General features: G+C 39.6%; 2 protein-coding genes across 6 annotated transcripts in view; both read right to left on the bottom strand.

Moving 5' to 3' along the window:
- Window positions 1-9,433, bottom strand: part of spidr (scaffold protein involved in DNA repair) — a 37,002-nt gene extending 27,569 nt beyond the window's left edge. For 2 of the 4 annotated variants that reach the window (XM_034234545.1, XM_034234546.1), the window contains exons 1-7: window positions 9,198-9,433; window positions 8,726-8,887; window positions 8,540-8,603; window positions 7,747-7,932; window positions 6,833-6,975; window positions 2,667-2,896; window positions 1,570-1,667 (exon numbers count right to left, since the gene is read on the bottom strand). In XM_034234545.1, the coding sequence (XP_034090436.1) occupies window positions 1,570-1,667; window positions 2,667-2,896; window positions 6,833-6,975; window positions 7,747-7,932; window positions 8,540-8,603; window positions 8,726-8,887; window positions 9,198-9,212 (898 nt within the window). In that variant the 5' untranslated portion in view covers window positions 9,213-9,433. The remainder of the gene's footprint in view (window positions 1-1,569; window positions 1,668-2,666; window positions 2,897-6,832; window positions 6,976-7,746; window positions 7,933-8,539; window positions 8,604-8,725; window positions 8,888-9,197) is intronic. The other 2 variants (XM_034234547.1, XM_034234548.1) reach the window with 2 other exon arrangements.
- Window positions 9,434-10,161: 728 nt separating this feature from the next.
- mapre2 (microtubule-associated protein, RP/EB family, member 2) lies at window positions 10,162-24,908 on the bottom strand. Of its 2 annotated transcripts, none has more exons than XM_034234614.1 (7): window positions 24,808-24,908; window positions 15,938-16,065; window positions 14,982-15,127; window positions 14,667-14,883; window positions 14,309-14,457; window positions 13,234-13,392; window positions 10,162-11,581 (listed from the first exon to the last, which is right to left on the bottom strand). In XM_034234614.1, the coding sequence occupies exons 2-7, from the start codon at window positions 16,056-16,058 to the stop codon at window positions 11,483-11,485; spliced, it is 891 nt and encodes a 296-aa protein (XP_034090505.1). In that variant the 5' UTR covers window positions 16,059-16,065; window positions 24,808-24,908; the 3' UTR covers window positions 10,162-11,482. The 2 variants fall into 2 exon arrangements, with proteins under 2 accessions (XP_034090505.1, XP_034090504.1); XM_034234613.1 differs by lacking the exon at window positions 24,808-24,908 and adding an exon at window positions 17,861-18,177.
- Window positions 24,909-25,873: the final 965 nt, after the last annotated feature.

Raw genomic sequence — 25,873 nt, 5'->3', positions numbered from 1 at the left:
CCCCAAAAATAGCCAGAGGGGGAGTTTTAATGGAGTAAATCATATCAAAAAGGGAGATTAAGAACAATAACGTTGAAACAAGCATTTGCCTAAACACGAAACTGAACAGTTTATTTGGTGCGTGTAGGTCCCAGATGATTAACTCATGGGAAGAACCACGGGCAGAACGCCAAATCTGAAATCGTCCTCAAGTCATCCTCTTGGCCTGTAATGAACTGATAAATGATAGGCGGGGCAAATACCCCGCAAAGGAGTTCAAGTATCTCGGGGTCTTGTTCTCGAGTGAGGGAACAATGGAGCGTGAGATGGGCCGGAGAATCGGAGCAGCGGGAGCGGTACTGCAGTCGCTTTACCGCACCGTTGTGACGAAAAGGGAGCTGAGCCAGAAGGCAAAGCTCTCTGTCTTCCGGGCCATTTTCGTTCCTATCCTCACCTATGGTCATGAAGGATGGGTCATGACCGAAAGAACGAGATCGCGGATACAAGCGGCCGAGATGGGTTTTCTCCGCAGGGTGGCTGGTGTCTCCCTTAGGGATAAGGTGAGAAGTTCAGTCATCCGGGAGGGACTCGGAGTTGAGCCGCTCCTCCTTCGCGTCGAAAGGAGCCAGTTGAGGTGGTTCGGGCACCTAGTTAGGATGCCACCTGGGCGCCTCCCTAGGGAGGTGTACCAGGCACGTCCAGCTGGGAAGAGACCAAGGGGTAGACCTAGGACCAGGTGGAGGGATTATATCTCTTCGCTGGCCTGGGAGCGCCTTGGGATCCCCCAGTCAGAGCTGGTTGATGTCGCCAGGGAAAATAAAGTTTGGGGCTCTCTGCTGGAACTGCTACCCCCGAGACCCGACCACGGATAAGCGGGAGAAGATGGATGGATGGATGGATGGGGCAAATACATCAGGAAATCATTCAGTCTGTGTTTGAGTGTACTTACATTTCACACCAAAATGACAGCATCAAATATAAACAGGTGTCTTGTAACAGCATGATCTAGCAGGTAACAACGCTATTATAGCTAAGAATGAACCAGGGAGTGGGACAAATACAGTGAACTCTCCTGAAACGCTTTAATTATGCACTCTGCAGGGTATCTGACTTAAATGCTTTAAAAAGTGTTTTCATTGCAAAAATCACTATTTATTGGAGCTTTAAAAAAAATGAGATCAAGTCAATAAACCTCCCACTCCGTTCAACTCTTTACACATTACCCTCATCAAAACATCGAATGACCGCAAACTCAGATCAGGTGGGTGCTTTTTTTCTTTTTCCACAATCAACTGCCAACCTTTAAGCCACTGCCGGTGTCAATTCTGAGGGAGATACATAACAACGACAAAACACAAGTGGTTTGGTATACCACGAAAAGGAAAAAAATAACTAGGCAAGCAGCTTCCTGTCACCTACATATCGAATTCAGAGTTCACAGCCACAGTGATCGACCTACAGCCAGCACATCCTCAGCGTGGCCTTTCTCCATACAGAAGGAAATCACGGGCTTCATCCCACTCACAAATCAAAGTTCATTGTTAAAATAGTGATTCAGGTCGGAGAAGACAGTGTGTTTGTGTGGATCACCTGTTGCCGTGGCCTCAGAGATGGACTGGTGCCTCCAGAAGCTAACAGCTGACCTCTGTCTGCACTGGAGTCGGTTCAGCCTCTCAGCGAGGCCTCCACTACGCACCGAATACACACAGAGGTACAGTAGATGACGTTACTTGATCAAATCACGCAGCACATGGGAAATTGTTTATTTCAAAGAACAATATTTTCTGATCTCAGACTACAGATAGCCATCTGTCACATTAGGTGGGCTTGGAAATGGCAATGACATTTAGCACCCACATCATGACACCAGGTGTCCCTTTCATCGTCAGCTCTGCCGTGGAAACATTGTCGCCTGGCAGCAAGTATTATGCCTTCTTCTCGGTTTGCTCTTATTTTAAGGCAACAAACACAGGCAACACACACTTTATAATAATGTGTGGTATGGGCGCATGCTAACGCCATAGATTATCATTTCCATTAAGTATGATATCTATAATGAAGGTCCTTAACCCCAGAATGCCTATTTGTGTATCAACTACACTTACACAAATGTTATTCCCACAGAGGAGCTGCATGCTTGTGCAAGCATGAGATTGTTTATTACAAAGGGCTTTAAATTGTCGGTTTACTGAAATGTGTTTGGGAAGTACTGAGCATAATGATGAATGAATATAATGTGACTGGGATTCAACTGCATGTGTCAGGTTTGTTAACGGATGTTTTGATATAGTTTTGCTGTTGTTGAACAAGGCCCAGTTACTTCGATTTGTTTGGAAATGATTCAGTCCTCACCGTGGAGGCATGGGAGACAAATACCATTTCACTTACATATTCATGGTTACATGGGTTGTTCATTTTCTTTATTAATGTGTATTTTTGCAATCAGTTACAAGGCTTGAAGGCTGCTGTTTCTGTTTTTAGCGCTAGAACAATCCCTGTCCTCATGTTACCCGATGTCCAACACACTGCAGTACGCAAACTATAAATTGGAGGGGAAAGAGAACAATAGAATAGGATCAGGTTTCGGGTATTAGCAGATACTTCTGGTCAAGATTTCAGAACGAGACAAAAAGCTGAACTTGCACGTCCCTAATGTGACGTTGAGAAAACAAGAACATTATTCAAACCTTTTGAATTTCCTTTTCTTTTTGGCAGAGTCTTCAGGTGTCTTGGACTGCATGTTGGACTGCAGTTTCTGAGGCGTCTGCAGCATTGCCTGAGCTGACCTGACCCAGTCCCTGATGGACTTCCTGCTGCCCTCGCCGCTCTGCACAGGAGAGTCCGGTCTGATGGGAGTCACCGCGGCGTCAACATCCTCGCCGTCAGACACATAGCCCGAGATCTCAAGCTCTGCCGTCTAGAGATAAAGACATTTATTAATAATTAACTTGAATAAATCAAAAAAGGTATTTGACCTAGTTTTGGAATCTGTCACGTTTGAAGGAATAGAAGTGTTAATTTGCAGATCAAATTACACTATGTATGCCCGTTGGGTGAGGGATCTAATGACACACAATTGGAAGAGCTGAGATACCGTAGCCGGGGTTGTGGTTAAAAATACTACAAGTTTCCTGGAATCTTTTAACAAGTGATAAAGCCAGTCTGACTGCATTGAAGCCAACCCTTTTATTTTAATGAATTAGTATTATATATTTTTTAAGTATACAATTGTTGGTGCATGTACATGTGCATATTATATATATTAGAATGATATATTATTAATTGTAGTATAAATGTATTGCTATTGATTTAGGTATGCTACTTTAATTGTTTGTATCTACATCTGCATTTTCATGTGCTCTGTTCTCTATCATTGCAAAATCAACTGTTAAAAAAAACAATAAAATAACGCTATGTGTGAGGGGAATATGAGATAGATTTAAAATGGCCTCAGCAAATTAATAATGAGTCATTAAAGATTAATTAAAACAAATAAAGTGTATCACACAGTGGGTGGATAAGGTACAGGCAGATGAATCACAAGATATAATACCAAAACATTGGTTTCTGCTGTCTCACTGCTCGCTACACCTGGAGGAAACCGTTCTCATGGAAAAATCCACAAGAAACTTGAGTTCCTGTCATGTGCAGACAAGACCAGCATACCAGGCTCTAACAGCCAGCGCGCTCTCTTGTTTGAATCAACTTGACCCTGCTAGGCGCCGTGCCAGCAGACGTCACACTCTAACCAGCGAGAGAGAAAGGAACACTATGTTCCTGGCTATGGATCAACAATGTTTTTCACCCGGCACTGAAAGCATTGTAAGCACACAGCTCTGCTCAGGCTCATCCACTCACATGTTGTCCTGAACAAACAGTAGTAAAAGATGTTTATAGCGCCGCTCTGTTGACACGCCTATGATGCAGCGAGGACCCTGATGTGGTGGAGGTTGTTGACCCTTTAAGTGCCTGATGTGGACAAGCTCCATCTGGGCAGCTGCCATCCTCTTTGGCCTCGAGATGCAAAGTCGCCCTCACAGCTCCGCCTATCCACTCTGAGCGTTATATACAGAAATCTGGCAGACATACGTGGAGTGAGTCAGCCGATCGTTTATCTGGAGTAATAAACTTTGATTTGGACTGAGATATTCTGCACTGGATCCTGTTAGATCCGGATTGATTTAAAAATGGGCTGTGTGTAAAGCACGGTTTCCGGGCAGCAAAGACATTTAAACTGCGTTGTTCTTTGTAATTTTATCAGAATCTTCCACGTTTTTTTTGCTGAATTGTTATAATGAATGCTATTAGCCAAACTAACATGCTTTTTCTCATTACTGAATATGCATTTGAGTAATGAGCAATCACATTCTCGAATAAGGATGCCACAAATTGTTAAAATTATTTTTAGAATTACTATTATTTTTATATACTATAAAAAGTAAAAAAATAAATAAAAATGTGGATCAGCGTTTCCCAAAGTCAAAAATGACATTCTTTAATGTCTTATTTTGTACACAACTCAAAGATATTCAGAAATAATTCACATTTAAGAAGCTCACATCAGAGAAACCCTAAAGAAATTCAACTGATAATGAAAATAGCAGGATTCAAAATAATTTTTGGACAACTAACTTTGCAACTATACTATGAAAGATGCATACATTTTAGTCAAACCATATTTGAATTTTTTTTGACATTTAATCTTTCTAGGAAGCCTCTGACCACAAGCATGTTAGGTGATTTTTGACCCCAGAGAGCTGATATCAGCAAATTAAAATGTGACAAGAGGAAGTAGCTGGGTCTGTGGGCTGGATGTTTATCTGTCGACAGACTTCCTCTCAAAACACACCAAACTGCACAAACTCAGAGCTTCAAATCACAAGACACTGGTTCCTAAAATGCATGTTGTGTTAAATCAACCGGCACATTATAGAGTGCTGCAGGGATAATATATTTGTGGAGCCCAACTGAGAAGAAGGTAATTTCCTTGACAAAAAGCCAATGGGATTTTACTGCTGGATTTTGGATTGTTGCAGTAATAACAAATGTATGATGGTAAATCGTTTTTTCCAATATGATAATCAACACAAAGGAACACTAATTTAATGTCTGAAGCATTATTGACTCACTAGAATTAAAACGCAAACATAAGGCTATGAACTGAACTTGCATTATATCAACATCACTACCACTGAGAAGATGAGTGTTGTGTTCGATGGCGTTGAATATCCCGACAACCACCTGATTCTCATTTAGCCACTTGTAAGAAACCATATGTTTAAAGACACTTAAAAAACGTGTCTTGACCAAAGCAATTTTGTAGGCCTCTATCCAAAAACCCATTCAAATGCTAACTCATTTCAGGGTTTTTGGACTCATTCCTGCAGCACTCAGTTGTACAGTGATGAGCTGGTTCAGTTGATGGCCTCAACCACCAAGAATATTTTAATAAACCGCTATCTTCTCAACCGCATCACCTCAGTCATTTGGCCACACGCAGCAGATCAACTACATGTATTTCCAGTTATGATAAATGTGTGCGACACAACAAAGCGCTGTGTGTGTTTTTTTTTTTAAACGTGAGCGCAACACCTTGACCACTCCTTGTACATTCTGTCAATGTCAGCCCTGCCTTTAACACACACCGCTCCTGAAAGACTTCTGAGAAGGAGCCGTTGATCCAAGTCTGCACAGTATTCAGGGCCCACAAAAGATTGCCTACTATGATAAGACCAATGAAACAGCATGGTGTGTGTTCAGCGAACCACAGTGTATGAATCATATTTGAAGGTTTTCTATTCAAAGAGCTGTGAAAAATGTCCATCGCAGTATCTCAGAGCTCAAGCTGACGTGATTGAATGACTGTTTTTGTCTTTTGCTCCTGTGCGGATTGTCCACAGTATTGTGTATGTAAGTCGCTTTGGATAAAAGCGCCTAACAAGTGACATGTAATGTAATGTCTTGAAAACAGTCTAAACTTGAAAAAATATTCAATTCAATGAAATGCAACACAATAAAGCAGATTTAAGAAGCGGAACCATCAAATGTATGGCATTTCTGATTGGAAAATGACTTGATAGCTCATAAAAACAATGCATTTTCTATATGTTGATTATAAAAAATATGTTAGAGCTCTACAGTGTTTGGATCTTCTTAAATAACCCTATACAAATGGTTGAATTTATTCCACATTTGAGTTTCAGAGTACGAAAAGCAACTACTGTCTTTATTAAAGTCGGAAAAGATTATCTCTCAATTGTTTTAATATCTGACTTGTATCTGTGAATAAGTGTCAGCTTATCTCTCCACCCTCAGTCAAACCTTTATTGGCCTCTCAGCTTGTGAACTTTGACACTTTGGAATATAACCTGCACCTAGAGAGAGAGCACAATGCTGGTTCAAGCCTGCCAGGTCCTTTTAGGAACAGGTTTTCAATACTCCACCTAGTGGTGTAATGGTTATAATTTAACTCTAAACAATCAAACAAATATAGGTCAAAACTGGAATTGATGACTCAAAATAAAAATGAATAACTTGAGATGTTCTTTTAGGTTATATTCAAACATGTGCTTCCATGCTATGTTAGCCACAACTAATGGTAAAGCTCATTCGGTTTAGAAAACACAGAATATCATGTGGTGTCGCATTGGACTATAGGAAAACTAACATTTAAGGATAACTGCATGCATTGGTAGTAAACTGAACACTTTCATTTAGAAACATACACTGGACTAAAAAATAAATGTGGAGGTTAAGTGGTTGTGTGGCGCCATCTAGTGTTTATGACACCTTTGAGGAATGTGTTAAATGTGGTATCTGAGGCAATGTATCAGTATGAATTTAGTTCACTCACATTTGAAGGGTTAAGAGGTAAATCCTCAGGTTTTTCCTCAAAGGACTCTGATTCACAGTCTGAGATTTGTTGCCCGCTGTCCTTCTCAACTTCTTCCTCGGATTCTTCCAGATCAGTGTCTGTGTCGATAACAGGAAGGTCATCTAAAGAAAGAAAATAATACTATAAATGAAAACAACAGGTTTGACAAACCGATCCTGACTCAATGTTTACTTATCAGACAAGTCTGGGGTTTTCGATAAAATCCCACTGCCTATCAGTGCACAGAAGTTGTTATCAAGTGAACAAAGTTTGTTCAAAGGACAAAAGCTGAGTCAACTACATGATAACTGAGCAAACTCTGGAAAATGCCAGTAACTGGACGATGAGTTGGAGGAATAGTTAGACAATTTGGAATAAGTTATTCTTTTTAATGTTGATAATATCTTTACCACTCTGCAGTAGAGTAGTATAAACTGAACTCACAGATAGATACAAACAAATATAAGTAATATTTCTCAGTAAAAAATGTTGCTCATATTTTGCTTTAATTAAAGTTTTTAAGTTTTAGAGCACTATAATTCTTGGCATTTAATTGTAAGTATAGTGTTTAGTAAAGTGTTTTTTTGTAATACATTGCAGCACAAGACACAAAACTACTGCATTTAAAAAGAAAACAGTCAGGAGTATCTTGTCCCCTCTTTTTGGGGTTATAAAGATGGGCCTAGAGCAATGCCTATTCGTTCATGGCCACCCAATGCATGTTGATGTAGTTTCAGTTAGGGTTGAATGACATTTGACTAATCATCGTCTCATCTTAGTCATGGAAAAAAGGTTGCTGACGGACAGTATTAGTCACAGTTTTTGTTAAGAAAACTAGCACTGCCTATGGTTTACCTGCCATGACTCAGAAAGTCACAACAGACGTGATGTACCTTTATCAGTGCTGAGCATGCGCAGCGCTCTTGTGTAAGACTGGATTGGAGCTGTGGGTCTCGCCGGTCTCCGAGGACGCTGTTGTTGTTGTTGATCCTGCGTCTCGTCATCAGACTGGTCTCCGTCACTGGAGCTCCATGCAATGTGCACCGGGTCCTCATTACAGGGGTCAGCCCTGGTCTGCACTGGACAAACACAAGAGAGAGAAAAGATAAGGCTATGTCTGTTTAATGTTAACAAATAAAGCCAAAGAGACATATATACAGAGCTGAATGGCTACATTCCCCACACCAAATAAAGCAATACAACAATTGATATTCCTTTGTGGAATAGATAGAAGGAATCAAAGGTATTGTTTGAGATTAAACTGTATCACTTTCTCAAAAGGCTGTCTTGTATTTATTTATCAAAACAAAAGAAGGAAAACATCTCAACATTAAATTGTGCCAAGAGGTGGAAGATTAAAGATAGAAGTGAATGTCCCCAGACTGCCTTATCTCGGTTTTCTTCCTATTGTTAGATCTGATGATAAACATGACAACATACACTATTTGGCCAGATTGATAAATTGTGGTGAGACACCATTTTGGTTGACAAAACTCTGCTAACATAAATTGATTGTTCAGTCCAAACGTACATTGAATATAATGTGATTTTATGATTACTGTGACAGTAAATAACAATAATTTGTATCATGAATGACTATGCCGATGTTTAAAGATGATAAAATATCAAGATATTGCAAAGCCCCTAAAGTATTAGAAAATGCACTCGAACTTAACAACAAATTACCTAAAGCAGATGACTGAGCCATCTTTTTTATATCAGACAGTTTTCTTCCTGATGACTTGAGGTTCTGCAACAAATAATAATAATAAGTAATAACACCATCAACAATGTTAAATAAACAGAAGAATAATAGATAAGAATTGGTGATGTGAGTATTATGTGTTTCAGTCATGGTGCATCTTTTTCCACCTTCATGACCGGAGAGTCCAGAAAACTGTCTCCACACTTCTCCCAGCTCTTGGCAGAAGACGCAGATGAATGGGATCGTGGCTCTTTGTCCAATTTTTGCAAACCTTTTTCGACATCATCAGGAAAGAAGACACGCTTTATATCCTTGTAGTGCCTTTTACGCTACACACAATGAACAAAGAGGAAAGACGGGGACGGTCAGAATACGTTCTCATCACTAAATGCAACAACTGGGTCGAAAGCTCTGACTTAGCTTGTATTGACATACATCAAGTTTTCACATTAAATTACAACATTGGTTTGTCGTTGTGATAATGAAGAATATATAAACCACTTGATTCATGAGTGACAGGTAAACTGCACTCAGCTGGGGGCGGGCAGAGATAGATAGTTGTCAAAGCTAACTAGCATGTAGCTTAAAGTTAGCATAATCAGGCTAGCAATTTAGCTACCTAGTTAGCAGGTTTCTTACCTTTCTGGAAGACATGACGACAAAATAAAGTAACTTTAAGCAACAGCTGCAGTTTATGCACGTGTCAAAACAACGTAGTCTAATAGTATCTATTTCATTAACCCATCTTTGTGCAATAGCGCTTTACCGGTGTTTGCTAACTCACTGGTTTGCAAACTTACTAACAGCACTGTGTTGCTCAATCCACTCAGAGGGATGTGTTTGATTATTCAACAGCATGGTCCTCACGCAGTGTGTGTGGGAGAGAGAGAGATAGTGAGAGAGTTAGTTTTAAAATTGTATTATATTGAATTGTTATTTTATGTAGTTATCATTTAGTTTAATCCATATCTATATTTTACGATAGCTTTTCATTTATTTATTAAATTGTGTATAATTGTATTGTCCTATGTGCATCTGTCTTCAAATGTTGAATTGTTTTTATCTTCTCAGTTGTTTCAGTTGTTTTGTCTTGTTTTCTGCTTGTACACTTTGTACTTTCACTCCCTTACATTTAGGGAGGGACATTTATTTATTTTCTTTCACTAAATTACAAAATGTATCTGACAGCTTTAATTTCACTACTACTTACTGTTAAACAATGTAATATTTAAAATGTATTTAACATCACTTGAGTTGTGTTGTGTTTGTACTTTACTTTGAATACTTTAAGTCCAGAAACATTGCCTACGAAATATTAAAAAAACAGAAAATGACTATGCTCAAGAAATATCTAAACATTTGCATATAAAGTATGCACAATTAGCTATACTTACGCTAGTTACATATATCTCTCATCATAATGAGTACCTTTACCTATTATATTTTTCCTGATTATGCTTTTGCACTTTTACTTAGTAAAAAGCAAGTTAAAACAGTATGTTCACACTGTGGTACTGGTAAATAGATACAGACTTCATCAAACTAATACAACTACAATTTATCTGCTAGTTGCTGTTTCTGGAGCTACATGACAACACTCCCATAGACTTAAAACGTGATTTTATTACAGCAAATCCATCCGAATCTCAACATCTTTCAAATAGCAGGTTAAACATACAAAAAGCTCACTTACTGTAACATACCTTGTTTTTTATTAAATATGTAAAAAGCAGGTCAAGTTATTCACAAATAAAATGCAAACATGCAACACAGTTTTTGGGGAATGCATCATGAGTGGGACATGAAAAAAAAACATTTACCATTCATTAATTTTTGACAGTACATGTTTACATTCCTTTTCCTTTACACAATAATATATAACTGAAGCATTATGGTGCACTGCCCAGTTCAATATTAGTTAATGAAATATTAAGAAAGGGTATACAATGTACTTACTGGAATATAGCATGGCAAATTGCTCAGTGAACAGACTCCCCCTAAGACCTGTGGTTAAAAAAAAATCTGAAATCTGAACAGACCACAAGTTCCAGCCGAGGTTCGAAACTTAAAAAATGCATCATAATAAGACTAATCCACAATAACGTTTTCTTCCTTCTCTACGTTTATGGCATACCAAGTTAACTATCACCAAACCAACGGGTATGGCGTGAATAAAACAATGTTGAGCACACTGATTATCTGAAATGTGGCAATATGTGAGGATAATTGACAATCATAAGATGGCGTTACTATATTTTATTCACAATTCTTAAATTGTATTGTCCTCCTTCACGAGGATGCAATGCAGAATCTCACACTATTTCTAAGGCTTAATACAAATAATAATAATAAATATGGTGAGGGTCTATGGACAGATTGTCCAATATAGAGTCAAATGTCAGTGCAACATATGGAAGGAGGTTAAATAAGAGCTACTATGAGCCCTTTTAGGGCTTTGCTTATTGCATTCATGTGGTTAATATTGTTGATATGCAAAATAAAAAAACAAAATGTAAATAAAAAAGGACAGAAGCTGGGAAGTTAACACTTGCACTGACAGGTAAGAGTTACCCGTCTAAGATTAAGCATTTTATCACGAGCACTGTAGGATTTGAATTGCTTTTCCACACACAGAGTCCTCAGGAAACTTCTGTGATGGTCTGAGCTCGTTCTGCTGGTGGAGGTCGTCACCAACAACCTGCCACAGCAGTTCACCAAAAGTCACAAAAAACATCGAACAGTGAGCAGAAGGATACAAAAAAATAAAAAAACTGTGATGGTGCCTCTATTCAGGAAGTTGCTTCATGTGCTCAAGTCTTGGAGAGAACAAAAAGGATAAACCATGAGGAAAAAATTGAAATCCTTTAACAGTTCTCACATATGAAAAAAAGGAGGGATGTAACTGATGGGAGGAGCGATGGCGGTCAGTATTCATCCTGCTCCTCCTTCTGATCATCTGGCGCCTCCTCGTGGGCTCGCTGGTCCACTTCCTGTCCGTCAGCCTCGGCCAGCTCTGCTCCCTCCTAAAAAAAAAGCGGGGGGGAACAGAGAAAGCTTAATACCGGTGTTACTGAATTACAGAGGTGGGAGTAAGTCATACATGTGCAAGTCATGAGCAAGTCTCAAGTCTTAACCTACAAGTCTCAAGTCTTAACCTACAAGTCTCAAGCAAGACCCAAGTCACTGTGGTGAGAGTCAAGCAAGTCAAGTCATTGCTCAGGTCAAGCAAGTCACAAGTCATAGGAAATGTCTATGTTTCCGCATTTAAATCAGTTAAAATATTGTGGTTATGAAAAGTTTAGTTTTATTTTCAACACAAACAGCAATGGAGAGTGGGGCTCTGAAATTATAACCCTAGTTCTAAAGGGCTCTAAAGTGAAAACAGGAGTACAACACAAACATTTAACATCAACATGTTAAGCCTCCTGCCCTGGCTCCCCTTCAGCAGGGTCACAGCATTTCTCCATGGTCTGTCTAAGGTGCTCCCATATGACACGGTCTCATTGTTTTCCTAACTGTGTCTGTGCGCAAAGAAATATTGCATCAAAGCCAATACAACGGAATAGTGTATGTAACAGGGCGCGTGATGTGTGATGTGTGTGTGTGTGTGTGTGTGTGTGTGTGTGTGTGTGTGTGTGTGTGTGTGTGTGTGTGTGCAGACAGTGCGACATTAAGCATAAACACATGTCTTTCATTTGGGAACACCCATATATACATATGGAGTTGGCTAGATGTGAGTAAATTACTGTTCATGGTAATTTGAAAACAAATGCCGTTGTCGGACACACACCAAACACACACACAGAGCAGAGCACAAACACACACACACATCATGCCTTGGTGACCGGACATCTCCTTCATAAAACGAGTAATAGGGGGATTAATCGGACAGTTCATGTGTGTAGAGGTGTGTGTGTGTGTGTAGAGGTGTGTGTGGTTAAAACGACACTCTTTAGCTCTTCTAATGAAAGTAAACACAGTGAAGGCGTTGTGTAAAAGGCACAGCTCTTTGTACGCTGGTGCTGCACTTCTCAGAGGCGGAGTTACACGTCCCGCTGCCTCCTGGTGCTGTAGCGATTGCATGAAGTGACTGAGAGTCCGGGTTCGAAATATATCTAAAATAATGTATGCACTGCCATTTCCCCACATAAACATAACAGTCTGCAATGAAACGGTTGTCTCCTGTCCTGTGTGCTCCACTTCCTACTCGGCGCTCCGGTAACTTTCTCATGAGAAAGAGATACAGTATATTTTTTCTTTTTCATTGCCCTTTAGGGGCTCCGTACAATACAAAAACAAATGCAAATATTTAATTTTAAAAAGTAAAGTCCTTTCGAGTCATCTGTCCTAAGTCAAGTCTCAACACATGAATACCGAGTCAAAGTCAAGTCAAGTCTTTTATCAATGTTAGCCAAGGAAGTCTCAAGTCCATATATCTGACTCGAGTCAAGTCATGTGACTCGAGTCCCCCACCTCTGCTGAATTATGCTCAAGATGTCTAACATGTGATTTCTAAGAAAGACTTCTTATCTCTTTTAACCACACACTAACATTCACGTGATTTAACCACCAGGAAACATTTCCCCGGTATTCTCCGCTGCAAAATCTTATAAAAGTCAGTGAAAATGAAGGTTTCCTGAATCCTGTTCAGATCTATCAAAGGTCTCAGACTGACCTGCTCGTCAGTAGAGTAGAGGACCTCCATTAGTCGATCCACAAACGGGGCGTTTTCTTCTCCCTGGTCCTGGCACAGCAGCTCCACCTCTCGCAGCTTGCTGAAGTAATAATCCCTCTCCTTCTCCACTCCTTCCAGTGCCGATTTTAATGTGTTCATCTACACCAAAAACATTTCACATTCTTTTTTTAGCATCAATATAAAAACACACACAATGTGGATGAGAGGCAGAAGGCAACAGGTAAGCGGATACTAAATCAACTAGATCTGCATTTCATTCTGATAAACGTTTGCATATTGAAAACCTAGATAAAAACACTTTAGTTTATAATTACCTATAATTAAAATGCATCATTTATTTTTTCAATGCTAATTTAGGTGATAATTCTCTGTAAGTTAATCAATACAAGTGAACCCTTTGTACATTGTACAACCTTACATGTTACATTGTTTTTGTAAAAAAACAAAAACATGATACAAGTTGTCTCAAATGGCAAGTCACATGTAACCAGAGTAGTCAATTTAATCAATTAAAACTGTACCACTATCTTATTATTGTTTTTAAAAATGTGTCCTAGTGAGATAATAGTAAAGCAACTCCTTCATGAAGCACATAATCCATTAAACAAGGTGTAAACAAATAGGTAACATCCATATTTTTAGAAAATCATAAAAAAAGTTAATAAATGGTTGAAATAAAATCCAACAGTAAAGAACAGTGTAGATAAGACCAAAGCGCCTGTATATAAATTAGCAGCAACATTTAATGACACAGTAGATCGTCCGCCTTATTGCATTTATTTAACCTGCTAAGTGGCCAGCAGAGGACAACTTAAAGATAAGGGCTGGATGTTCTACACTTAATGCCTCTTCATATTTTGTGAGAAGGAAGTATATTTAAAAAGATAATTGGGGTGAAAAGGGTCCTTTAGTGTCTTAAATGTTCTCCTCTCCTGATCACATCCAATCATTTGAAAAACAAGAAGAGTTTGGGGATCTGAGTGTTGGTTTCCAGTCTCACAATGGTAGTGAAATTGATGTCTAACTATCAGAATTAAGCTTTACATAAACATACCTGCTCGGTAAGATGTGTGACCTGTGCTTCCAGTTCTTTCTCTCCTTTGGCAGGAGTCGATGTTGCCACAGCAGGGATCTTTTTGGCTGACGAGGGTCGGGATGTTGGTGTGGAGGACTTGGGGGTTGTTGAACTCGACCTTGACGCTCCTACAGCAGACAAAAGTTATTTGTAATCAGGAAGAGAAAACCGGCAACACAAAAGTAACTAAGTAAATAATAAAATCTGACCTTGGAAGAACTTAAACATAACAATCAAAAATACTACAGGTCAGGTATATAAATATGAAAACATGCCCCTTTGTCTGCAAACATTTAACATATAGTTGCATAGACGAAGATGTGCATTTGAAGCTTACCTGCAGTAGGAGAGCTGGCTGCATGGAGGGACTTCTTTGGCAGGTTGAAGATCTGCTCACCGGGGTCAGGGGGGGGGAGGGCATCCTGACCCTGTCTGGCTGCAACTGGGTCGTATTCTTTGCCGTCGTAATTGGCATCGAAGAACTTCTTAAACCACTGGACGAAATCAAGGTTGTCCTGAAATCTGCCTTTGACCAATTTCTCCACAGGAATAATCTGAATCAAAGGGGGAAGGAAAATACGAACTGATGTAATTCACTGAAAACACAAAGTGTGGAGAAAAGATTGAAAGGAGAACGTTTAGGAGGACTCACCTTATCCACATTCATCCGTTTGAAGGATGCCTGTAACAGTTTGAAGTTGTGAATGTACTCGTGCTCCAATTTAGCTTGGAACTTGACCTTCTTAAGACTGATGCAGCCAGGGAAGAGCAGATCCATGAACTGGCAGTAGGCAGCTCCTAGAGATGGAAGAAAATGTTGGTTGATTACATAATCCCTGGCTTGAAAATTAGAAGACTAGAGTCCAGATATAGGCCAAGGTTCATTGTGAGTTCCTTTGCACGACAAAAATCCACTCGGATAAAAGGGGAACAAAACGGGAGCCTTTTCTATCAATGACCCCGTTTCCTTAAAAATAAATGAGTAATTAAACTTGGGTTGATTTCTGAATCTGCGTGTCAGGTCTTGTGTACAACATTAAACCAGTTTGATTTGATGCTACCCAACAACAAAAAAATAGCTTACATCAGCAACCGGTACCATGGCGTCACAACGATTGGCTTAATATCAAACTAGTTCAGACATTTCTACACTGGCCCAACCCTACTGTTAGTGTAGAATCTTGGTAACATGGCTAACAGTAGCAGAAGCCTAGGTAAAGCTTTATCTGCTTTAAAAAGAGGTCACCAGCTTACCCATGAGATAAAACACACACAACCCCAACAAGAGAGCACATAAGAGGTCATCTACACCAATCAAGTAGCTTAAACCTAAAGAAAAGGGGTGCTTCTGTTGTGTTTCTGTCGGCAGAGACTGATTTAAATTGGATTACTTGGTAACAGCATGAGAACACAGCAGGCTACACGTTTATTTATAGACTCTACCAGAATGCTTCCACAGGTTGCTTTAAGTGCCAGCTTACACGGATTCATTTGAACCATGTGCTATACAGGAAAAGATGCAAAACATGCAAGCGATCTCAAAACAGCTTCTTTGACACGCGCAGAAGGGGGAAGAGGAAAGAGAGAAGTGTGTGATTGTGTAATTACCTGAGGAGAGCTGCTCCACTTTCGTATAGTTTAGGCAGAACATGTCGTTAATCCAGGCAGTGATGTCATGCCTGCTCATAGTCTCCTGGGTTATTGAGGTAGAATATACGTTGACCGCCATCCCCCAACTGCCAAAGAGAAACAACAACACTTAAAAACAAAAGCAATGCATCAAATATGCCTTTTACTCATGACTTAAGTTAGTTATTACCAACATTTTTGCTGATGATTTTCTGAAGATCGTTTAATCAATTCTATATTCACAGACTTTAATGATACAATAATTAACTCCACAACCAATCATTCACTGCATTATGTTAAACATGTGTCAGTAGGTCCGTTTAATTGCTTACTTTGGATCTCTTTTTAGTTCATTTTCAGTCAATTAAAATAGCATTCTGCATATTTTGTGAACATTTTTAGCATCACCTTAGCCATCTAGGTTTTAAGAGTCCTTGTAGGCCCTCTTTGAATTTGAGCCTTTAATCTGATTTTACCTTCATGCTAAAGAGAAGCCGTACCAAAGTTCGATTAGTCGGGATGTTATTTGACTTGCTTGCTTCCAGGGAACCTGTCCCACTTAAACAAGGGATATTCAGGCCTAAACACCAAACGGATACCATGTGCCAAAAAGTGCATCCGGGATTTCCTTAAACCACAGATTAAGCAGTTACACTTACACAGCATGGCCACAACACAATTAATGGATGCATACAATTTCATTGTGACAGAAACATTGATCAGCCAGGCCAAATAGAATAAAGACCACCAGAACATCTCGACCCATTTTGGCCAGCAATTGTGTTGACCGTGCCAAGAAAATCTATAAATGTGTTAGTTTACCAAAAGCTTGTTTGAAGGTTGCATTTCAACATGTGTTTTGCATTACAAAAATGCAGGGTATGATTGTGAAGGTCAATCCTTTAAAGCCCATTTAGCAAATGACTTAAACATGCACACTCCATATATAATAAGTACGTGGTAATCAGTAATACTCATCACATAGATTCATTTAAGTGTGCATTCCTCTGTAAATCTTTAAACAGAAATGGACAATTTCTCATCTTAATTCAATGATAGAGACCAGCTGCATTAAAAACGCCCCTCTCCATTGGTTTATGGCAGCGGCTGATATGGCGTTAAATCATGCTAAATCATCCTCATCCAACATCCCACCCGAGACCAGGCTACGCAGTGAAATAATAATAGTAACCCCTCAGCGTTAAAGTTAGGTTATCGCAGCACTGCAGGAGCAGACCCTCGGCTGACTGCTTTTCTCTGGGAAGGAGGGAGGGAAGGAAGGAAGGAAGGAAGGAAAGTGGGCCAGCCGATGTCATGTCAACAAAGCGGATGTATGTGCTGCCTGCTAGCATGCTTTGTTAGCCCGGCAGGGATAGCCAGCCGACACCGGGGCTGGGCTGATGCCTTAATTCAAACACGGGAGGGGGGGATCGGGCTCGTGCAGCAGGGCGTAGGGGGGTCCTACACATGAAAACACCCCCGTTTACACACCAATCGTGATATTAGGGATGATTATTTAGCTGTGTCATTTCACGATTGGAAGATACTAGCAGCAGCAGGGGCGGATCTGTGTATTCTTGTCATGTAATAAGCGATCCACTCCTGCAAAAATGTACCAGTGCCATTGCGCACCATAATATTTCACACCATTACACGGCTTCCAAATATATGTATAGGTGCTACAGACCAGCATAAGAAGCTAACCTAATTTACGCCACATACAGAAAGCTAACATGACAGGAGACTGAGAGACAACAGGGGGAAAATAGCGGATGGGTGCAAAGCAAAAATCCAAACACACGACGAGGAGGCCGGAATGCAGGTTTCTATCTGCAGCAGTGTGTTTATGATCTTCCTTAAATCAAACATGAGATTACAATGCGGATCATGACACTGATTTACCTGTAGGCGCGCTCTCCTCGCACTGTATTTTTCCTGTAAGGAATGATGTTGGTTCCGTTGTCCGGGACGATGTCGTTGTTATTCTCTCCATTTGGGGAAAGGGCTTGGGTGGGACCGGGCATTTGGGTCTCTAAAAATGTTGAACAGATACTCTGTTCTCTCTCTGGCCAAGAAACAAAAAACGATGCAAATGCTAAGAAATTGTCGCACCTTCGCGTCTCGTTGCTCTCTGTCTGCTTATTCTTCACAAATCTCTGCCCTGATGACGTAGCTGCACTCTGTACCACGTGACTGATGGGGTTGGCTGCCTGTTCCTTATGGTGGGGTATTTCAGTAAACCAAATGATATTGATCGTTTGAGTGCTTCCAACAAAAAAGAAAAAGCATTATCCCTGGTCTGATCAATGCCTGCCGATTAGGAGATGCAGATCAACTCAGTGACAGCTCATAAAGGCTCACAGACAATAATGGTTCTGATCAAAATGGAAATGCAGCCCACCCAGTTTCACCTTCAAATCTTTAGGTGATTATGGGATTACAACAACAGACATATAACAGAAAACACAAGCAGATCCTAATAGATAGATAGAAGTGGTGCTGATGAAATGATTGCAACACATGGAATAAGGAAGTATAGCCAAATGTTCTGATTACTAACCATATGGAACTTTTTTCAACAGCTGTTTAACGCTTTAGGATTTTAACAATGAGTTCATAATTTAATTAGTAGAAATCTAATGGACAATTATTTTGATAATCGACTAATTGTTCAAGTAATTTTCATTCAAAAATAGCACACAATGCTTTTTTTTAAGCCCTCAAATCTGAACATTTCCTGCTTTTCTCTGTTTAAATATTATCTAACTGAATGACTGTGGCTTTGGACTGACCAAACGAGACAGCAATTATTCCCATTTGATTCGCTGGAACCATTACTAAATAATTGCGGTTGATAAATGGCTTATAGAATTAAATTATTATTAAAGTTGTGGCCAAACTATTTTCTCTCAACCAACAAATGAATCGACTATAAATGATGTAATCATCATGTAAATGTGGTTCTAAATATCCAGTAGGAAAGTAACAAGATGCTTTGTCATTTATACAAAGATCTGAATTCAACACACGTTGCGGTTGTGTTGCAGACTGTGGTAGCTCAGATATTTCCTGTTTGTGTTGTTTTTATATTGTAAATCACTGCTTTTGTTTTGTATTTACCGCAGAGCAGCCGCTTTGAATGGCTGAGAGGTTTCCATGGCTCTTCTTTTGACTTTCAGAAAGAAATCTTGAAAACAATTGAAGAGATATACTAACAACGATTTATGTACCACTCATTTAGAAAATTCTCCATTTTGTTGCAGATGTCATTTATGTCTTCATGATTAAATACCTTAGCAGAATCATTTGATACAGATTAAATGTATTTGACTTATTGAAAACTTAAAAATGATACATTGGCTAAAGCTATTAGATCCATAGACATTTCAAATGTACTCCAATCTGTTATTTGTTGTACACCATGTTATTGTTTGAATTAAAAAACATATACTGCAAATGTTATAATAAAAATAATAACATGTATTCTTATTTTTAAGTTATAAAAAATGTAGAGAAAAATACACTGTTTGTTTCGAGTCTTGTGCTTTATTTAAAGGCAATCCTCCACTCCAACTTATTTTGCTCATTCGAAAATAAAATGTATATTTTTGTTAAATAGTGAGACAATTCCCATAAATGTCCCATAAATCATTACACATCTGATTTTAAACATCTCTATATAAATAAAGGTCCACTGAATCCAAGTCTAAACATGGTTAGCGATCAGTGGTAAGGAACCATTGAACATGCATGATGGAAAAGTGACGTGACAACACAGGCAGCTCCCTGGCAGCTCCCTGACAGCTCTCAGCAACATAGCTATGATGTTTCTGTACAGGAATGCTATGCATGAAGCATGTCCAGACAATCATATGTCCTCCAACTGTAGCTTCGCCCCTGGCAGCAAGGGCCTCTGGGAAAGGTGCAGCATTTCTGATTCTCTAAAGTTTTACTGCCTTGAGTTTTCCCCCCTGATAGTCCTTCAAGTAAAATGTAAAAACAAAGACAGTCAAGAAAATGCAGTTACAGACTTTGAGATCAATACAATGATAGCACCACTATCAGTCCTGAGTCAACATTCTTGGTAATACTTGACTTGTATGTGTGTCAGTTTGTCCTGTGTTGTTTGGGTCAGGATGAGCAGTTCTAGAGTCTGCCAAGTCACTTGTGTAATGGTTGTGACGAAAACAATATGCAGTTCACAAATAAAACAACTTTATTGAAAAATAACTTGGTGAACAAACTGATTTAAAACAGAGGTATAATTGTGTATAAAACAGTTGGAAGTCTGTCTTTTTAGTAAGTAAACCAATAGGGCAAGGGTTGCGTATGATATGTAACAAAAAGGTAGGCATACGCCGAGGCAGCACTTTGTGTGAACATTTCATTTTGCATCTTTTGGTTGAAATACTCAAAAGGAAAGGAAACATCTTTAAACAATGATGATTAACAAAGATGTATTTCCAAAGTGTACACATCGACCTCTAAACGCAGTGCCAGCTGTTACTTTTTAAGTCAAAATGTCAACTACAAATCAAAACGGTCCATCCCTGCTTTTAAAGTTGGGTGAGGGATGCCTTTTACTCTCAACATTTGGTCACCACCTGTGCGCTCACTAAAAACTCTTCCTCTGGTGCCACCCTCAGGCCAAAGTTGAAGTCACTTTTTCTCTACAACTTACTAGCTTTTACAGAAAGCATACAGCGCACTCTTGATCTGTTAAATCTGTCAAAAAAATTCAGATAAATGTCCAACGAAGTCTGATTATTTGATCCAATAACAATGGTCACCAATAAATGGATCTATAAGAACCAGTAAATGTGGTTTTCCTTTCTCCATACTGTACGTGTAACCACAGCTTCATGAAGTCGCATTCTGTTAATCATTAAAAACATTTTCCAAATTCCAAGGGGTGTTTTATTATGAAATGATGGCAATCATTTTCATAATCACTATGATTTATTCAGCTTAAACTAATCACACTGGAGCTTTAAAGTCACATGTCAGCAAAGAGGATGCATGTGCCATGGATTGACTGCAACAGATCAGCCTTATATAATATACGTGTGCCTTCAAGCTATGTGTTTAAATTAGGGCCGGGACTTTAACGCGTTAATTAAGATTAATTAATTACACAAAAATTAACGCGTTAAAAAAATTAACGCATTTTAATCGCACTTATTTTTGCACCGCGGAACGTTTCTCACTGGATGAGTTTCAGGCGTACCGATTATACTGGAGCACCAACTAACGTTCATGACTTCAGACAACAACAAACCACAGTGAACAACAGTGGGAAATGTTGTTTTAAAAAACGGACGGATGGAAGCGTCGATAAGAGCACGGTTGTGTGCAAATTATGCAAAAAGGAATTCGCATATCACCGCAGCACATCAAGCCTCAAGTATCACCTCAATGCAAAACATATAGCAGCTAGCGTGGAAGCTAGCGTGGAAGTTAGCCTCTTTTATCGCGTTCACACCAAAAAGAGCCGGTACTAAAATTAGTTCATGAGAACCTTTTTACCCCCACGAAAGTCCCCGCTAGAGAGCAGAGACTTTCGCACGGCTCTCTTGTGAGAAAAGAGCTATATGTCTGATTGGCTGGGCGGATTGCAAACCACGCCCCGTAAAACTCCCAAAAAGTGTTGTGAAGCCGCCATTTTATTATCCTCGCATTAGCATTATTAGCATTAGCCCAGCGCAGAAACGCAGAGAGACTAATTTATGGCAACACAAAATAAAACATGGGAGCGGTGGAGATGAGGAGGTGTCGGCGTTCTGGCGATTTACTCGGAAGGCTGCTGGGACTCCCAGCAGCTTCTACTGAAGCAGAAGAAGAAGAAGTGACGTCAGCGGCTTCATTTGCCTAATCCTCCCCCAGGTTCAAAGAGTTCTCATGAACTAAATTCCCATGAACCTTTGTGGGAAAAGTACTGCGGTGTGAATGCGCCTAATGGTATACTAAAATCCATGCGAAAAAAAATTGCTTCTCACTGTTCTCAGGTCAAATATTTATATGTGATTAAAAATGCGATTAATTTCGATTAATTAATTACAAAGCCTCTAATTAATTAGATTAATTTTTGTAATCGAGTCCCGGCCCTAGTTTAAATATCTGAAAGTCTTGGGGAAATAAATCATTGCAAGGGGGTGAATGATGGATATATATATTTCATGTACGAATAAACAGGATCCTTTGACTCTACTGGGTCAAAAAAGCGCTGTTTGGTCTTTTGATGAATTCCTGCTGAGCCAAACAAAAGGCAAGTGCTAATCTCATTAACTGAACAAACTGTGGCGTGGACACATGTCTCCACTAAGAACCAAAGCATGCTGTGCTGTTCTTCTACTACATTAATGCTACAGGCCTTTTCAGACTGTTAAGTGACAAATGATCCATATTGTTCTCTTTACAATTAGATGAGAGAATACACAGAGGTCTGCTTTGTCTCTGGCAGCAAGCAGCAAACAAGTGACAGTGTCCAACTTGAGTGGCAGCTGGAAGTCCGAAGGCTCTGTGCTTGTTCAGATGAGCAGGATTTGCATTCCAAATTCACTGATAAGATGGATGGCAAAGCTAGTGTGAGGCTGTCACTGAAATGAACTGTTCAGTCTGATGGGCACTTAAAGGTAGGGTAGGTAAGTTTGAGAAACCGGCTCGAGATCGCTAGAATTTGAAAATACAAGACCGGAGAAAAATCTTCCACTTCCTTACAGAGCCCCTCCTCCAACACACACGAACGCGCACATGACCAATGAGATAAGTTTGTGCACAGATGGAAGGCTGACAGGCAGGTAGGCCATCCAGTTATTTTAGCCGGGCCGGCTCAAATGATTGGTCGTGGTTTTTACAGTACTACGGCTTCCACAGATGACATTTTTTATGAATTTGTTGTCAAAGCATTTAAGATATTCATTGCTATCGGGATGTTAAGAGCATTCCATGGAATATAACAAAAAGTGTATCTCGAGCCGGTTTCTCAAACTTACCTACCCCACCTTTAAGTGCATCAGAGGTAAAGCATGCATGCCTTGTTTAAAATAAATTGTCAGACTGTGAAGCCTAAGATTTAAAGTATTTAAATAGTAGACCCTATGGACAACACATGCCCTCACATACAAAGGACGGGTTTGGAACTAGTTACACTTGTGTAGGGGTTTTACTCTTAACAACAAGCTAGCATTTATATTAAAAAAAGGAAAAACCAAAGACTGTATCTCTCCGGGCAGTTAGACTAAAACAGCAGTTTGTTTCCTTGTTTTAGGTACTGGTCCGAATAGGAAATACAATCACAGCCCAGTATTGAGTCAAGAATATTAATTATTATTATTAGATGGCATAACTCTACCTGGTTTCAAATACAATGTTTATGAAGTTTACCAGGCTGAAAAATAATCTATCAGGAATGTTAGGAACATATTTAACTGGTCGATGCAGTACACGGCCTGATGACGTTGCACTATGTTGCAGCAAAAAGCCAGTCAGGTTCCACCTTTTTGCCCAAATACCCCATTCTGAAATGAATTATGATGTGTATGCCTGTCTGAACTTAAAATGTTTCGGGACTGTTTAGCTATAGAAAATATGAAGTTATACTATTTGCAGGTGTAAAGAAAATGAGAAAATAAAAAGCCTGCTATATGGTTGGTAAAGTCCAATGCTGTAATTGTTGTAAACAGTGTCCTTAACATGTATATGGGGTGATGCATTCTTTGGAATAGAGTAGGTTTGGGTAGTTAGTCTAAATCAAGTGGGTAAAAGACTAGAACACAGCAGGATCATCTAACTGTTACTGCTGCTGTGTTTCCTTCAGGTTGGTGTTGCTTGATGTACAGTCTCTGTGCATGCGGGCTACATTATAAATAAACCAATGGTCCTTTGGGACATAAGATCTTTCCATTAGAGGAAAAACAGAGCTTTGTTTGCTCTCTCCCTTCATATCTCAGCAGGCTTTCTCTTGCACTGGCTACTCAAGTGGGTGGGTGAGGGGGGGCAAATCCACCCAAAAGACACACCCTCAATATTCAAAAAATATCAGTGTCTCAGTGTTGTCCTGATTCGCAGGTTAAAATGTGTGTTTGCAAGGTGTTTTAGGTTATTATTCAGGAAGCATAATATTTGACAAAAGGGGTTTTACAGTCAGGGGGTGTGCACAAACACTTTCAGGGGAACCTCATAACCAAACTGAGGGTGGGGAGGACCAACAAGGATGGAGCACAGATCTCAAATATATTTTAAGCAGTTACTTAAAATACTACATGTGTCTAATAAAAGTTGCCTTGTACAATAAAGAAAGGGCAATTTTGCACCCAAGACAAAAGAGGTCCATGGTCTCCCCCCTCTTCTTCTCGCCTGTCCTCAGTGTACGCCACTGCTTAGTAAAAGCTCTAACTGAGGAAAGCACGAGACAGCATTGTTAATTTCACAATACTGTTTATAAAGCAACTCCGTAACGAAGCAGCTAGCTGCAGACAGTGAATCTCGTGAAAGAAGCTAACTCAGCTTCTTGTCCGGAATGACAGCTAAAGGAGAAGCGATGATTGGAAAGCAAGGCTACTACACAGTGAAATGGCATAGCAAATGAGAAAGGACTGTCTTTGCACTGCGCACGTTGCTCACAGTGACGGTGGTACATCTTGTTCAGCTAACCACCAACTTACAGCAAGCTAATTTTGCTCCTGCCAACAGTTAGTCAGAACAGTGACAGCCGACATATGCCCTGACCCTGGACTACATCACCGTGCGAACCACCGACAGACACGTAGAAATGCACTGGTTTTGGCCTCTGCACACCATTTGGCACGTATTAAACAAATTACCCATGGCATTTCTCAAATTAGACTCACCAGTGAACTCCGCTCCGCAGGTTAGAAGGTGTTAAAAAAGCAGTTTTCCGGCTGAGTCACCCCACCCTCAAACGCCAATTCTCACTACGCGATGAGCGGAGAACGGGGATCTGATTGGACCATGCTTCATCGGTGTAGGAGCTCATTGGCCCGCTACTAACATCTGTCGTAATGTTGACCAATCACGCCTTGATGCGTTGATCATACGGAACATCCGTCATCTTTCCGTCTTGTCGCTCCGTGTCAAATCACTTTCCACGATGAAAGTAAACCAACATATTTTTTCAACTAATTAGTATTTATTAAACACAAGATTGACTCAATCCACCATCATTCAGAAATATTTTCCTTCCAAAACAAAAGTATTAAAATATAACAACAATTAACAAAGAATACAAACATAAGAATTATATCTATTAATATTATAAATATTATTATATTAATGATGACAATAACATTAATCTCTGTTTGCAGCTTCTTCAAAGTCAAGATTTGCTGCTCTGTCTGTGTTTTTTATGATTTAAAGTTGAATATGTGAGTATTTTTGTGACTTTGTCAGACAAAACTTGTGTATTGCAAAGGTTACCTTTTGCGATTTTTATTTTTGTGATTGTCCTTTTCTTTTTAAATATGGGCATTATGTGTGAACTGGTTTTAAATTCCTGTCTAAAAAAATCCATATGAAGTCTAAGGGCCTTTCTGATCCAGCAAACTCAAGATTTCTTTAAAAGAGTACGCTTCCTATTTATTTATTTTAGATCATCCAAATTCTAAGCAAGGAAAAAGTGCACCAAGTTCTCCTCTGATGTTTAGCTGCTGTGCTGGCACAACTGCATTCCTCCTGTTTGAACACCAGGGCGCAGTAATGCACTGGATAAAAGACTAAATATATTTGGTAGAGGCTTGGTATGAAATGAATCTCTCTTATAGCTGCTTTGCTGACTGTACTGATACAGTAGTCTAGACACAACATAGAGGAGATAAACAAAGGAAGTAGATATTAAATTATGCAAATACCTGGGGAAGGACACTGTTGGTCTATCTTGTAAATAGAACAACTGTATTT

Source organism: Gymnodraco acuticeps, unplaced genomic scaffold, assembly GCF_902827175.1.
Source record: "Gymnodraco acuticeps unplaced genomic scaffold, fGymAcu1.1, whole genome shotgun sequence".
NCBI lineage: Eukaryota > Metazoa > Chordata > Actinopteri > Perciformes > Bathydraconidae > Gymnodraco > Gymnodraco acuticeps.
The sequence above is the reverse complement of the archived record's forward strand: the minus strand, read 5'-3'. Positions and strand labels throughout refer to the sequence as shown.

Excerpts from the sequence above, each read along its gene's own strand:
- mapre2 (XM_034234613.1), bottom strand. The coding sequence starts at position 17,982 with ATGCCCGGTCCCACCCAAGCCCTTTCCCCAAATGGAGAGAATAACAAC. Across the intron at positions 14,458-14,666 it reads AGCCAGCTCTCCTACTGCAG|GAGCGTCAAGGTCGAGTTCA; the intron begins GTAAGCTTCAAA and ends TGTCTGCTGTAG. Across the intron at positions 11,582-13,233 it reads TCTACTCTACTGACGAGCAG|GAGGGAGCAGAGCTGGCCGA; the intron begins GTCAGTCTGAGA and ends CTTTTTTTTTAG.